This window comes from Notamacropus eugenii, chromosome 1, assembly GCF_028372415.1.
Source record: "Notamacropus eugenii isolate mMacEug1 chromosome 1, mMacEug1.pri_v2, whole genome shotgun sequence".
Classification (NCBI taxonomy): domain Eukaryota; kingdom Metazoa; phylum Chordata; class Mammalia; order Diprotodontia; family Macropodidae; genus Notamacropus; species Notamacropus eugenii.
Genome location: NC_092872.1, coordinates 707,659,484 through 707,675,377, shown reverse-complemented (window position 1 = coordinate 707,675,377; position 15,894 = coordinate 707,659,484). Strand labels below are relative to the sequence as shown.

Below are 15,894 nucleotides of genomic sequence, written 5' to 3'. Positions count from 1 at the left end.
TGTTGCTTAGGTAACCTTTTCCATCTGGTGTTTCTGATCTGTTTTCAGCCCTTGTCACCTTCTCTTGGACCTCAGTAGTCCAAATTGTTATTTCATCAATTTAGTGAGAGGGACTGTGCAAATAGGCTTGCTTTCTTGTGCTGTGGGGGAAATGGGAACAAGGAGTAATGGATGCATTGGAGCTCCAAGGACTGTGAGAAAGCCCTTTATCCTGACCCTCCCCCCCACCGCGTAGATTGTAGAGGTTGTGTGTGAGTGAAAACATAAAAAAGTGTTTCCTTGTCCAATTCCATGTAAATATAAGCATCCATAAGAATGCACTCCACTCTTGCACTGGATCCAAATACAGAGTGTGTTTTCTGTTTACTTATACGTCTTTAAGACATTATCAGCCTGTAAAACAAACTTTGAGTAGTACCAAGCTCAGACACTTCAACCTATGTCTGATGATTGTGATGGTAAGTTCTGTAAAGGGCACTGACTCTGGTATTCTGGGTCTCCTTCCCTCGGATCATACCCTACAAAATAAGGCATGGCAACATCAGAATAACAACAGCAATAATAAGAATAGCTTTTATATAGAACTTTAAGTTTGCAATAAGCCTGTGACCTCATTTGATCCTCACAAAAAAAGCCCTGTGAGGTGGGTGGTATCATTATCCCCATTTTGCAGATGAGGAAACTGAGACTAATAGAGGTTAGTTGGTTTGCTCAGGGTCATATACCTTGCATCTGAGGTAGGATTTGAATACAAATCTCCTGGACTCAACGCCCAACAAACATTTATGAAGTGCTAGAGATAGAAAGAAAGGTAAAAGATGGTCCCTGTCCTCAAGAAGCTTACATTCTAGTGAGGGAGGCAATGTGCAAATAGCTATGTACAAACTCTGGACAGGATAGATTGGCTGCCAATATCGATTATCTTTTTTTTGTTCTTTATAAAACCTAGTTTATAGCTTGTATTATCTTAATAGAACTGACCTGCTTGAGATCAAGTTAATCAATTTACTTTGCTGCCTAATAGTTACAAGAGAGCCTTTATTTTTATATAAAGTACTATAATAGCTTTTCTGTTTTTCCATTTTAGGTTTTGTGTCGCAGCAATTTCTTATACTTTGTGCAAATTTTCCTCCCATTCACATGATGTTTTGTGTAACTGTTTACCTGCAGGCCTCATTAAAAAGGTAGATGTGTTTTTCTTCCTATTTTATTTAACATTGTTCTCTAACTACTCAACTCTAGTGGGTCTTTCCAGCCAGGAGGCAAAGGTCCCTTGTTGACTTTAGCTTTTTTACTTAATGTGTGACACTCTGTTACATTATTTATCAGAGTTTTCTCATCAAAGCTGTTGCAGCTGTCTGCCCAGGCAGACACAAAGGAAGCAGTGTTAGGTATTCAGTGCGGTATTTTCCATCTTTTCTAACTGTATATAAATGACAGATGATGTTACACTCTTCATGGGTACCACTTTAAGGAAAACAGTGACACTTATATTAGTGAATAATTATCATCAGAAAAGGATTGTTACCTTTACAAAAAAGATTTAAGATTTAGTGAGGGGGAGTGGAACCATGATAGTGGATTAGAAGCAATCCAGCTGAACTCTCCCACCATTACCCTCCAAACAATTTAAAAATAACACCTCAAACCAAATTTTGGATTTGTAGAACCAATAAAAGGTCAGGGTGAGACATTATTCCAGCCTAAGAAGACTTAAGAGGTCGGCAGAAGTTTGTGATACTAGGGTGGAGGCCTATCTGGAGCCTACACACACTGCAGCAACAGTAGCCACAGCAGCAGTAGCTTTAGGAGCTCTCAGAGAGGATAAAAGGGTCAGATGACTGGTCAGGAAGAGATTGCAGGGAACTCTTTGCTGGCACTGATTGACAGCTCTGTCACCCATTTGCAGTTGTGGGTCAACATTCCAGGGAGGAGAGGATCACTGGGGACTGGTCACAAGAGAACAAGGCATTGGTCTTAGTTTCAAGACAAAGAGAAGCACTAGTGCTTGTGGCTGCAGGGGACTAGGGGGCCTTTCTGGGTAAGGAACACAGACCAGGAGAGCAAGGACCATACCCTCTATCTGCACCACACTACCTTGGAAATACTAAAAATCTGCAAATTCCCAGAATTACCTGTGAAAACAGCAGCATGTAAAAGCCTGAAGCTTTTCCATCTCTATGTGAGCAGAGCTCAACTTTAATATGAAGTTCAAAGTCAAGAAATAGGCTAGAAAAATGAGCAGACGAAAAAAGAAGAATTTGACTGTGAAATCCACGATGGTTGCAGATAAGATCAAGACAAAGTCAGAATATGAAAATAGCTACAAACGAAGCCTAAAAGAAAAATGTTAATTGGACCCAAGCCCAACAAAAATTCCTGGAAGAGTCAAAGAATGAGATGAAAAGAGTAGAAGAGGGGCAGCTAGGTGGTACAGTGGATAGAGCACTGGCTTTGGAGTCAGGAGGCCTCAGACAATAAGCCCCCCAAAAAAGAATGGTAGAGGAAAAATTGGGAAAAGAAGAGAGAATGATGCAGGAAAATTATGAAAAGAGGATTAATAGATTGGTAAAAGAGGCACAAAAAAATCCTGAAGAAAATAAAACCTTAAAAACCAGAATTGACCTAATGGTAAAAGAGAAAAGAAGAAAAGAACTCCTTAAAAATGTGGAATAGGTAAATGGAAAAGGAGGTACAAAAATTCACTAAAGGAAAGAACTCCTTAAAAAACAGAAGTAGCCAAATGAAAAAAGCGGTATAAAAATCTCATTGAAGAAACAATTTTTAAAATTAGAATTGGGAAAGTGGAAACTAGTGACTCCATGAGACATCAAGAAACAATAAAAAAGAATGAAAAAAATGGAAGAAAATGTTAACTAATCTCATCAGAAAAACAACTGATTTAGATAATAGACCAGTGAGAGATAATTTAAGAGTTATTCTTGAAACCTGTGATCAGAGAAAGAGACTAGAAGTCATATTTCAAGAAATTTTCAAGGAAAATTGCCCTGCTCTTCTAGAACTAGAGGGTAGAATAGGAACTGAAAGAGTCAACCAATCAACCCCTGAAAGACATCCCAAAATAAAAATTCCCAGGAATATTATAGCCAAATTCTAAATCTCCAAGATAAAAAGGAAAGTACTTCAAGCATCCAGAAAGAAACAATTCAAATATTATGGAGCCACAGTCATAATCACACAAGATTTAGTGGCTTTCATGTTAAAAGAGCAGAGGGCTTGGAATATGATATTCCAAAAACAAAAGAAGCTAGAGTTACAACCAAGAGTAACTCAGCAAAATTTGAGTATAATCCTTAAGGAGAAAAAATAAGTATTTAATGAAATAGAGGATTTTCAAGCATTCATGAGGAAAAGACCAGAGCAAAATAGAAAATTTGGTATTCAGACATAAGGCTCAAGAGAAGCATAAAAAGGTAAACCTAAAAGGATAATCATAAGGGTTTCGATAAAGTTAAACTTTGCATTCCTATATGGGAAGATGATATATGTAACTCTTAAAGTCTTTGTCACTTTTAGGGCACTTAGACTTCTACATAGACAGAGGGCATGGATGGGAGTTGATCATGTTGGAATGACCTGACCCCTCCCTACCCCCCCCAAATGAAGGGTTGAGAAAAAGGGATGAACTGGGAAAAGAGGGAAGGAAGAGGTGGAAAAGGGAAAATTTTCTCACTTAAAAGAGGTGAGCAGTGAAGAGCTTTTACAGTGGAGGGGGATTAGGGGTTGTCAGGCAATGTTTGAACCTCACTGTCATCAGAATTGGTTCAAAGAGGCAGGAATATACACGTACACACACACACACACACACACACACACACACACACACACACTCAGTTGGATATAAAAATGTAACTTACCCAATAGGGAAATAGTAGGAGAAAGGGCTAAGAGGGGCTAAGGAGGTAATGATAAAAGGGAAGACAGTTTAAGGGAAGCAGTGGTTAGAAGCAAGACAGACTTTTGAGAAGGGACAGGATGAAAAGATAGAGAAGAAACAAAAGAAAATGCTATGGAAGGAAAACAGTAATCATAACTGTGAATGTGAATGGCATGAGTTCACACATAAAATGGAAGCAGATAGTAGAATGAATTAGAAACAATTTTTACAAGAGACACACTTGAGACAGAAAAGCACACACAGAATTAAAACAAAGAGCTGGAACAGAATCTAATATTCATCAGCTGAACTGAAAAAAGGCAGAAGCAACAATTATGACCTCAGATAAAGCAAAAGCAAAAACAGACCTAATTAAAGCATGGGCAAACTATATTTGCTAAAAAGCACTATAGACATGAAGTAATACCAGAATTTTTTACAATAAAGTTCTCTGATAAAGGTCTCATTTCTCAAATATATATTGAATATAGAACTGAGTAAAATTTATAAAAAATAAGTCATTCTCCAATTGATAAATGGTCAAAGTATTTAAACTAGCAGTTTTCAGAGGAAGAAATCAAAGTTATCTTTAGTCATATGAAAAGGTACTCTAAATCATTGGATTAGAGAAAGGCAAATTAAAACAACTCTGAGGAACCCATTCACTTCACACTTATCAGAAATGACAAATGCTGGAGGGGATGAGGGAAAAGTAGGTACACTAATAAAATGTTGGTAGAATAGTTGAACTGGTCTAGAACTAATCTTCAGAACTAATGGACTAGTTCTGGAGAGTAGTATGGAACTAGGCCTAAAGGACTGTAAAACTGTGAGTAGCCTTTGATCCAGCAATACCACTATGAGATCTGTATCCTACAGATATTGAAGAAAAAGGAGAAGGACCTACATGTACAAAAAATATTTATATCGGCTCTTGTGGTGGTGGCAACGAATTGGGAAGAGGATACTCATCAAACGGGGCCTGGCTGAACAAGTTGTGGCCTATGATTGTGGGGGAGTACTATTTAGTACTGTGGGAAAAGATGAGGGGGTGGATTTAAAAAAGTGTCAATACCAATCTATGAAATGATGCTAATGAAGTGAGAACTGGGAGATAATTGTGCACAGTAACAGCAATGATATAATGATGATCTATTGTGAAAAACAGGACTCATGTTGAAAAAATGCTGTCCACATCCAGAGAGAAAATTGATGAATTCTGAGTGCAATATGAAGTAAAATTTTTTACTTTATTTTTCTTGCTTTTTTTTTTTTTTTTTGGAAACCTTGCTGATAAGGGAAATGTATGATTTCACATGTAAAATTGATATATTGCTTACCTTTTTAGTATGTAGGGGAGGATATGGAAGGTAGGGAGAGAATTTGGAACTCAAAATTTAAAAAGAAAAGACTTAAAAATAAAATAAATCATAAAATATATTTTGGAAAATGAATATTAAATGACTATTAAAGAAAAGATTTAAGTGCCACTTTCAACAGTGAGTTCTCCTAGTGCATTTAAGGGTTTATTTGAGACTTATTCAGCAAAAGGGCATGTAAACTTAGAGCTGCTGGAAGTCTTAAAAAACAAACAAAAATTACATTAAATAGCTTTGAAAGTATGATATAAATTAAATTAAATTAATGATTAAATGATTCATTTTACAAAATGTCTTACCTTATTGTTCACAGTACATTTCTGATTCCTGTATTTCCTACTTTTCATAGGGTGTTCCTAGGTTTTAGCATTTTAGTGTCAAGTACTCTATTTTGATGGAATGCCAAAGGAACTGAAAGGCAAGAATCAGAATATGAGCCCTTTGCAAAATGTATCCCTCAATGTTTGCTTGGCACAGAATAACTCTTTATTAACTTGTTAAGAAACAGCAAATGTTCAGCAAAGCCTGATCACTTCTACATCTTTATTACAGATGTCTTTTTGTATGTTCTTGGTTGGTAGAGACCAACTATATCAAGTAGAGGTGCTGGGGTACATGATGCTTATTTCCCTTTTTAACAAAAAAAGCATATTTTTTTCATCTGACAGTATTTTATATGGCTTTTCAGGAGGTTTAAAAACAAGCTATATTTGATAGTTGTGAGATTAATGTGGATTATCTCAATTGAATCTTTTGTCCAGAGCCACAAATTGAATCATTGGTGAATGGATGATTAGAAAGTAAAATTCTTCTGTTCAGTCCACTTATCTACCTTTGAAAGAACTGATCTGATTTCTCTGAATTTGCTTATCTTACGATCCAAGTTAGTATTTAAAAGCCAAATGAAGTAATGAAAAAGCATTTATTAAGTGCTTATTATGTGCTGGTATTTGCTAAGCACTGAGCATACAAAAACTGAAGAAAAGTTCTTGTCCTCAAGGAACTTATTTTAACGGGGGAGACAGTACACATTGGGGAGTGGTGGTCAGGGAAGATGTTTTGGTCTCGGAAATTAGAGGAAAATTAGAAGAAAATAGAGGAATTAGAGTAGAGCCATAGGACCATCAAACTGTTTTATAATTCAAATTCTGAATTCTAAAACTTTTTTATATTTATTTCAGGTGCAATTTGTTGTGCTTCGAGCATACTTGGAAGCTCGAGGAACTACTTGTCAAGAAGATGTAGTGGATCTCCCTTGGAGGAACGTTTCTTCTCCCTTTGTAGATTGGAAGAAAGCCGCCCTCTGTTTGTGGAAGCAAAGGAAATTCCAAGAACTTTTGAAGGAAAGACAATTTCAAGTAAGCTTTATAACTGTACCTTTTGTTCTCTCAAACTAAATGTTAATTTACATGTGTTTCCTGTTCAGATTCTCAAGTTTTCTAAACACAAGGATATGTTAGTTTGGTAGAACCCTATTAGAAGTATATTGCATGTATTTGAGTTTCTGTCAATAATGTCATCAATGTATTGATTAAAAGAATAAACTGATGGAATCCATGAAGTGAGTATTAGTTCTGTCTCCAAGGTCCAATAATTTGAAAGAGGTTTCCCGGTATCTCTTTTTTGTTTGTTTTTTTGACCATCCACATTTTACTTCACCCATACAAATTGGCATGTACCAAGGGATCTGAAGGAAATGAAACAGTTGGTCTACTTAAGAGATATCAATAAATTTTGCCTTTTTAAAAGTCCTCCATGAGAAGGTTAACATAAGGAATAATAAGGAATGTATGAGTTTTGATTGGGCTTGGTAGATGTTGGTAAATGTTGTGGAGAGAGTATGTATGGTTGTGAGAGCAGGACTACAAGGAAAGCTGAGCCTGTAGAACTGACACTTTTGAATTGTGGTACTGGAGAAGACTTTTGAGAGTCCCTTGGACAAGAAAGAAATCAAATCAGTCAATACTTAAATTTATTCAGGCTATTCACTTCATAGTCAAATAGTGAAGCTGAAGCTTAAATACATTGACCACATAATGAGCAGAGGAGATTCATTAGAAAAGACCCTGATGCTGGAAAAGATTGAAGGCAAAAGGAAAAGAGGACCATGGAGGATGATATGGATAGATAGTGTCATGGAAGCAATGAACATGATTTTGGACAGACTTTAAGAGATTGTGGAGGGTGAAAAGGCCTGGCCTTCCATGGTCCACAGGGTCACAAAGACTCACACAACCGAACAACAAAAACAAAAGAATAGACATTATTCTTGTAAAAGATGGTTATGATTGATTTCTTTTTCTACCACTGGATGAACTCTTCCTAGTCTGCTATAGATTATTTTAGGTAGAATCTTATCATAACATGGGGGCCATAGATCTTATCAGTAAGATGAAAGGACTAAAGACAAATTAAAAAGCGTTCGTTAAATGCCTGCCATGTGCTAGGCATTCTGAAAAGCACAGGAGATTAAAAGAAAGCCAAAAATAGTCCCTTCCCTCAATGAACTCATAATGTAGGCAACAACATGCAAATAAAATGTACATACTAGATATATAGACATAAAGATAAATTTGAGGTAATCTCAGATTGAGGGGGTCTGGGAATGACTAAAATCCCAGAGATAGTAGCTGAGGCTTGAAGCCAGGAGGTAATGGTAAGAAGACATCATTCCAGGCATGGAGGACAACTGGAGAAAATGCGTAGAATTGGCCAGGTGTGTTGACACTTCCCTATAAACCCTGCTATTAATAAGGAAGACTTAGGATGATGGACCACATAGGCTCTGGAATTTTGAGCAGTAATATGGAGGTTTGAGGGAAAGATATTTATTTCTGTTTTGGATGCTGAGTTTAAGATGTCCATGAGCTATCCAGTTTGAGATGTCTAATAGGTGTCCACGGTAAATTGAGCACCAGTCTGGAAAACCCCTGGGAGGAGGAACCTACCAGGTAGCCTAAGAAGGAAGATCACTTTGCAAGTTGAGTAGATTTGGTAGGAGAATGGAGAGACTTGAAGCAGAGCTGTTCCAGTAGTCCGTACATGAAGTGATAAGGGCCTACACTAGGGTAGTGTCAGTGTTAGAGGAGAGAAGGGAGCACTGAGACTATGAAAGGTCCCTCAAAGATACAATTGGCAGGAGTTGGCAATAAATTGGATATAAGTGGAGTAAGAGAGAATGAGTGGTTGAGGATGACAATTGGGTTGAGGGTCTAAGTGACTAGAAAGATGGTGGTGCCCTTGGCAGTAGTAGGGAAGTTTGAAAGAGGCAATGATTTTAAAGATAACATATGCCGGACATATTGAGTTTAAGATGTTCATTGAATATTTAGCTTGAAATGTCCAATTGGCCATTGAAAATGTGAGACTAGAGATCAGGAGAAAGGTTAGGGCTAGATAAGTAAATCCGAGAATCATCTGCATAGAAATGATTGTTGATTATGTGGGAACGGATGAGTTCACAAGAGAAATAGTATAGAAGGATAGAACTTTGTAAGGCATAGCCTTGAAGGATGCCTTGGTTGTCCCTCAAGACTATGTCCTGGGTAAATATCTAGCAGAGTTGACTGAGGGAAAACTATTCAGACAAGTAGGAGGAGAAGCAGGAGAGCAGTGTCATGAAAAACCAAAATAATGAGAATATCAAAGAGAAGATGAGGGTTGAGAAAGACCATTTATATTAGGCAACTAAGAGATCACCAGTATCTTTGGAGATAGCAGTTTCATGGAACGATAAGGTCCAAAGCCAGATTGCAGAGTTAAGAAGAGATTGAAAGGAAAAAAACAACGGTACTTTCTCGAGGAATTTATCCATGAAATGAGGGAGAGATAAAGGATGACAGCACAAATGTATCTAGTCAGTGAGCGTTATCTGAAGATGGGGAGACAGGAACATATTGGAAAGGCAGTGAGATTACTAATGAAGGAGTAGAAATGATAGAAAATGCAAAATGCTTTTAGCAGTACTCTTCATTGTTCTGCCCTTTTAAATTAAACTTGTTTTTTCTCTCAGTTAACTTACAGAGATTGGCTGCTATTTGAGATGGAAGTCAAACCTGACAGTGATATTCTTTCAGACACAGAAAGGTAAATGTATCATAGTCCTAGGGATATAGAGTTAAAGGCTGTGACATTATAAAAATTCATTTGCAGGTTTCTAACTTGTAATATGGTCAGATTCCTCTTGGATACCCATATTGTGGGAAATTCTTTGATTATTCCTTTAATTAAATTCTCTAATTCTAATTTTTGTTTTCATTAAAAGATATTTTGGTCCAATATTGAGAAGAGATGTACTATAAAGAAATTCTTTTTTTTTCTTTAATGTGTGCACTTTTATTTGAGCTGGTCTTAAGTCAGTGTACAGGTAAAGCCCCTTCCCTCCCCCAAGTATTGGCACCAATCTCATAAAACTCTCAAGGAAACTATAAAGTCTTCATTCACATCTATGTTGAGGGCAAGGAGGGAATTTAGGGGGCCATTCAATATGGCTGACAATTAAAAAAAAAGGAACAAGTATTAAGGTGGAAGATACAAAAACTTTTTTTAAAGGATTACATTAATTTACATGTAAAGCAATACTAGTACCTTCCCTCCTCTCCCCCTCCCCATCTGGATTTGTTACTTAGCTCCTTTGAACTCCATTGAGCTCCTTTGCTCTAGCAGAGTACAACCCTCATGGAGGCTCATGACTCTGTAACAATGCATTATACAATATTTGGAATGACTATTTAAAAAAACACAAATGTACAATTAGAGTCCTGAAGACACGCTGTAGAACTTTGGGGATGTTTGCCTCCAACATACTTAGACTGCTCATCACCTTCACCATTCCAGTTTTTAAATCCTGAGTCAAGCGCCAAAAAAAACAAAACAAAAAAAACAAAACAAATAAAGCCATGCCAATGTCATCTCTTTTTTTGGCAATTGTCATGTCACATCCTTTTAGCAAAAATAAAAAATAAAAAAAACACACACAGTCCATTTAGAAGCATTTGCAGTGGACAATGGAGGGCCCAGATTCATCATACTCCTATATGCTGATCCACATCGGCTGGAAGGTGGAAAGAGATGCCAGGGTGGAGCCTCCAATCCAGACAGAGTATTTGCTCTCAGGTGGGGCAATGATCTTGATTTTCATTGTGCTGGGAGCTAGGGCTGTAATCTCTTTCTGTATCCTGTTGGCAATGCCTGGGTACGTGGTAGTACCACCAGACAACACAGTATTGGCATATAAATCCTTTCGGATGTCAACATCACACTTCATGATTAAGTTGAAGGTAGTTTCATGGATTCCACAGGATTCCATACCTAAGAAAGATGGCTGGAAGAGAGCTTCTGGGCACTGGAACCTCTTGTTGCCCATGGTGATAACCTGACCATCAGGAAGCTCATAGCTCTTTTCCAGAGAGGAGCTAGATGCAGCAGTAGCTATCTCCTGCTCAAAGTCTAAGGCGACATAACACAGCTTCTTGATGTCACACACAATTTCCCTCTCAGCTGTGGTAGTGAAACTGTACCCTCTCTCAGTCAGGATCTTCATGAAGTAGTCCATAAGATAATGACCAGCCAGATCCAGACGGATGATGGCATGGGGAAAGGCATAACCTTCATAGATGGGCACAGAGTGGGTCACACCATCACTGGAGTCCATCACAATACCAGTGTATGACCAGAGGCATACAGGAACAGCACAGCCTGGATGGCAATGTACGTGGCTGGGGTGTTGAAGGTCTCAAGCATAATCTGAGTCATCTTTTCTCTGTTGGCTTTGGGCTTCAGAGGGGCTTCTGTGAGCAGCACAGGGTGCTCTTCAGGGGCCACACGGAGCTCATTGTAGAAAGTATGATGCTAGATCTTCTCCATGTCATCCCAGTTGGTGACAATGCCATGTTCAGTGAGTTACTTCAGGGTCAGAATACCTCTCTTGCTCTGGGCCTCATCCCCCATGTAGCTGTCTTTCTGGCCCATACCCACCATCACATCCTGATGTCTGGGGTACCCAACAATGGAGGGGAAGATGGTCCAAGGGGCATCGTCTCCTACAAAGCCAGCTTTGCACATGCCAGAGCCATCGTCAACGAGAGCAGCGATGTCATCATCCATGGTGAACTTTGAAGCAGCAGGTTTAAACCCTTGAGAGAGAGAGGAGGTGAAGTCGCCCCTGGAGGCAGGTGGGAGGCGAGGGCACGCTGGGTGGGAGAGCTCACAGCTCAAGAAGTTCTTTATCTCTAAAAAGAAACTTTTTTTTAAGTGGAGCCTTGACTAGTCGAAGTACAAGATGATTCTGTGCTATACTTGAGTTCTCCCGAATAGAACCAATGATAGAAATGGACAGATGAATGATTTCTTATCGTCCCTATAAGTAATTTAACTGTTGTGTCCATCAGGGTCCCAGCTGAAATATTTTTTTTCATACTTGCCAGGATCAAGGCTTTATGGTCTAGTATATTACTTTAGGCCGTGAAAAGAAACTAATTTTTGTATTTTGATGTTTCAGGAAATATTTTCATCATTGGGCTTTGTATCATCAGTACCTTCCAGAATCTTCTGTGGCTGGAGGCTGTGATGGAGATTTGGAAAAAGCATGTGCAGTTCTTATTGAGACATTGGTGGATTTCAGCCTGAGGTACTTTAATAATTTGGGAGGAAGCACTTATAGTAGAGAAGGGTTCTTAGTCTTTGTCTGGGGAAGCCTTTGAACCTCTTCTCAGAATAATATTTTTAAATTCATAAAACAAAATACATTTGACTACAAAATAAATTAATTATAATTCTCTTCAAATAAGAATGTAACTTGTTTTCCCATCTGAGGTCACAACCCCTTGGAATACTATCCACCAGTTCCTCAAGGAGTCCATGGATCCCAGATTAAGAACCATTGTTCTAGAGGGATATTTTTATTTCGCTCTGAATTGTAACATTGCTAGAACTGAAGCTATATTATTGCTAGTCAAAGAAAATGGATAGATTCATCAACAGAATACAAGCAAAATAAAGTATTAGCTATTGACTTTACCCTTTAATTTCTTTAAGGTTATTTCTAAAGGTCAGGACTTTGTCATTATCTGTTTTATTTTGGTACTACTTAGCATATGTGAATGTGCCATATGTATTTGCTGAAAGGACTTAGGTGGTAACTTAAATTACTGGCACTATTAACTTTTCCATTCAATAGTTTGATGGATCACTGATGTGACTACTCCTATCCCCCACTTGGAAGAGGGTATATATCACATCACATTCTTTCTTTCTGTGACTTTTGTCTGTGGCCTTGTATAAACCATCCATAGGGTACCAGCTGATGTGCTGAAGACTTTCCTCTAGATTTCTTCACATGGTGTAGCTACCAGTAGACCACACAAGCTGGCCATCAGTTTTTCCTCTTTCTCCCACCTCCTATTCTAGTTATTTATTTAATCATTTTCAGTTGGGTATAACTCTTCATGACCCCACTTGACTTCTTTTGTTGTTTGGCAGAGATTGGGGTGGTGTGCCATTTCCTTCTTCAGTTCATTTTATAGGTGAAGAAACTGGGGCAAATAGGTTTAAGTGACTTGCACGGGGTCACACACTAGTAAGCATCTGAGTCAGGATTTGAACTCAGGCTTTTGTGACTCCAGGCCCTAGTGTCTACTCACTGTGCCACCTAGCTGTCCTAGACAGACATTTCCAGTTGGACATTTCTCTAATGATAGCTTTTGTGCTGTTTCTTCATGAGCCCTTTACATGTCTCCATTTCCACTTGGGTGACATTTGCAACTTAACCCTACAAAGACTGTAGTAGTCCATGCTTTGAAATGATATAGCATCACCAGAACAACATCGGTTAGGGAAAAGTTTGGGGAAAATACTGTATAATTTCCCAAAATGCATTCCAGTGTGGTTTTCTCTTTAATTTTGGGCTCAATTCATTATCTTTGTACATTGTTTTACCAGGCTATGTATAGTGATGGACCAGCCCTGTAGATTGTCAATCACATGTCATAGATGTGTCACTAACAGCAGGCGTTCTTGACGTACTTGGTTTTTCCTATGTGAATAGTTAGTCAAGATGGTTAGATGATTATGGACTTCATTTAAGATATTTTAGTGCTGAGTGAGAGAGCACAATATCACCTGCAAACTGAAACGTCCATTTGAGACCCCTCTTCCATTTGGAGACTGTGTGAGACATTCTTTGTGATGAAGACAGACACCTGGCAAGTGTAGGTCTCTCTGTTTTTTATGCCTTACTCAATATTTATAATTACAGAGCTGTTGAACAAAGTTGTCTTTGTTGCTCTATCTTTGTTTTATTTTTCATGTGCATGGTAGGCACCCTGTTGGGGAATAGCCTTTTAAAGCAATGTTTCATCAAATCCAATGCTTTTTAAATAGCTAAACCAGTAAGCACAGTGTCATCTTGTATCCTTTGTGCCTTTAATTCAGTCATGTGACTGCAAAGAGAAGAGCTGTCTTAGAATGTAGTTTGTGAACATCTTTCTCTTCCCTTTTCATAACTTTTCCCAGGATAGCCTTAATTAATCTGTAAGTTATTCCCATAAATATTTATAGAGACAGGGAAGTGAGCATGTGGATTATCGATATTTTCTGTTTTGCCTCTTTGGGTGGGTGATTTTTTACAGGGTTAGGTAGTCTCCTCCTCTTTGAGCATTGGTAGTTGCTTCAGTTCTGTTGAAATTCTGTCACGTCCATCATGGACCTTCTCTCTGTATAATTCACTGAGGCTGGCTGCTCTCGTTGGGACCCGTACTTTTACAGCCCAAGTACAGTGGCTCTCTTGTCATCGATGAAGAGAATAGTTTATGCAGCAATCGTGGTAGGAGTGTTAGGCTTTTCTTTTCCACTTAAGCTTCATTCTTAAACACACTAAGTGCTTAATTGAATCTCTCAGGAAGTTTTCTGTAAACAGTTTTGTCTCTTTACCTTTTTTTTTTTTTGAGACATTAAATCATACTACTATAGTATCCTTCTTAGTAAGATTTTACAGAGAAGTTCATATTTTTAACCAATGTTATGCTGGGTTATCATTTCTCTTCTCCTGGGAAGATCAAGTATTTTCTGATTGAGGTAGTTTCCAGTTTCAAGATTAATTAACACCAGTCCCCATGGAAGTTTAACTAATGTAATAATGTGTTAATATCTGTTCTTTGATTAATTATCCATTTTAAAGGTCAATTGTTTATTTAAATAGGTTATTTTGAGTTGTTTTAATTTTAGGCTGTACCTTCTCATTTTGTTCTTCTCATGTGCCAATGATCTTGGTCTTTGCTTTAGCAAACTGATGGTCCAATTGTATCGAAAAGACTGGTTGGTAAATAACTCCTTCATTGATAATTAGGCATTTCTAACTGCTTAGATAGTTTTTTGTTGTTGTTGTTTCCAATACTTCCAACTCTCTACTTGGTAAAAAAGCACTTACGATATATAAGCATTAGGATTCTGTGTAGACACTTAGCCTTTGTCCTTTTTAATATTGTATTCTTGAGCCTTGTTTTTCTGCATATTTTGTACAATTATCCTCATGTTCATTTTTTCCATTGACTACTTTTTTCACAAGTATTACAGAATATATTGATTTATTTTGGAGAACTTTAACAGTTCTTTCTAGAATTTTCTGTCTCTTCATCCCCTATAATAAGTGCTAGCACAGAAGCTGGAATTGTCTTTGTGGCAGCCTTTTTACAAATGCTCATGGTGAAAATGGCAGTGCAAGATAACCATCCTATACAACATTTCTTGTTGCCTTTGAGTAGAATTGGGTTTAAACAAATTATGACAGAAAGTAGCATCTCATTACATGGAACACATTTTACAAGGTTCACTCTTTTAGAATCTGTTCTTATTTGATATGCTGAACTAACACAGAAGATGGATCACACCCAGTTTTTCTTCAGAAGTACAGAATTTCTCTACAGTAGGTCTCTTGTGTCTTAGGTTGTGTCAGCAATGAAATATCCATAATATAATTCATTTACTTCTCTTGATTCACCTGTTACATATTTAATGAATCTTTACTTTAGAATTTAGTGCATCTTTTAAAAACTTTATTATCATATTGCGGTAGTTGAGTAGATCTGTGACTTTATCAATGCCAGTACCCTTCCAAGAGTTTAGATTGCAGCTTCTCCCCTCCCTCCCTTCCTTCCTCCCTCATCCCCTCCTTCCTGCCTCCCTTCCTTCCTCACCTCACTGCTCACCTCATTCATTTAAGAAACATTTCTTAGGTACCTGCTGGGTTCCAAGCCATATGCTAACCACTGTGAATGTAAAGATAAAAACCAGAATAGTCCCTGCTCTGTCCCGTAGCTTACACTCTCCTTGGGGAATATGTGAGTAGATAAGTCAGTATAAAGAATATGCAAAATCTAAGAGATGGAAATGACAGACATTCCAGGCAGGGGCACGCCCTGTGCAGAGGCATGGAGGTGATATTTCACCCCAAATGTTACATGCAATGGCTCACAGATGGAAGTTTGGCTGGAGTGTAAGGAATGTGAAATCAACCTGGAAAGGTGGGTTGAAGCCACATTATAAAGGGCTTTAAATGCCAGTCACAGGAGTTTATATTTTATTTTAGAGTCAATAGAGAGCCACTGAAATTTCTTGAGTTGA

The 15,894-nt window shown here is 37.9% G+C and overlaps 1 protein-coding gene across 1 annotated transcript in view; it reads left to right on the top strand.

The window, feature by feature from the left end:
- Nucleotides 1-15,894, top strand: part of FANCA (FA complementation group A) — a 98,001-nt gene that overhangs the window by 61,087 nt on the left and 21,020 nt on the right. Inside the window, exons 27-30 of the mRNA XM_072636383.1 lie at nt 1,088-1,184; nt 6,459-6,635; nt 9,290-9,363; nt 11,777-11,905. Of these exons, the coding sequence (XP_072492484.1) occupies nt 1,088-1,184; nt 6,459-6,635; nt 9,290-9,363; nt 11,777-11,905 (477 nt within the window). The remainder of the gene's footprint in view (nt 1-1,087; nt 1,185-6,458; nt 6,636-9,289; nt 9,364-11,776; nt 11,906-15,894) is intronic.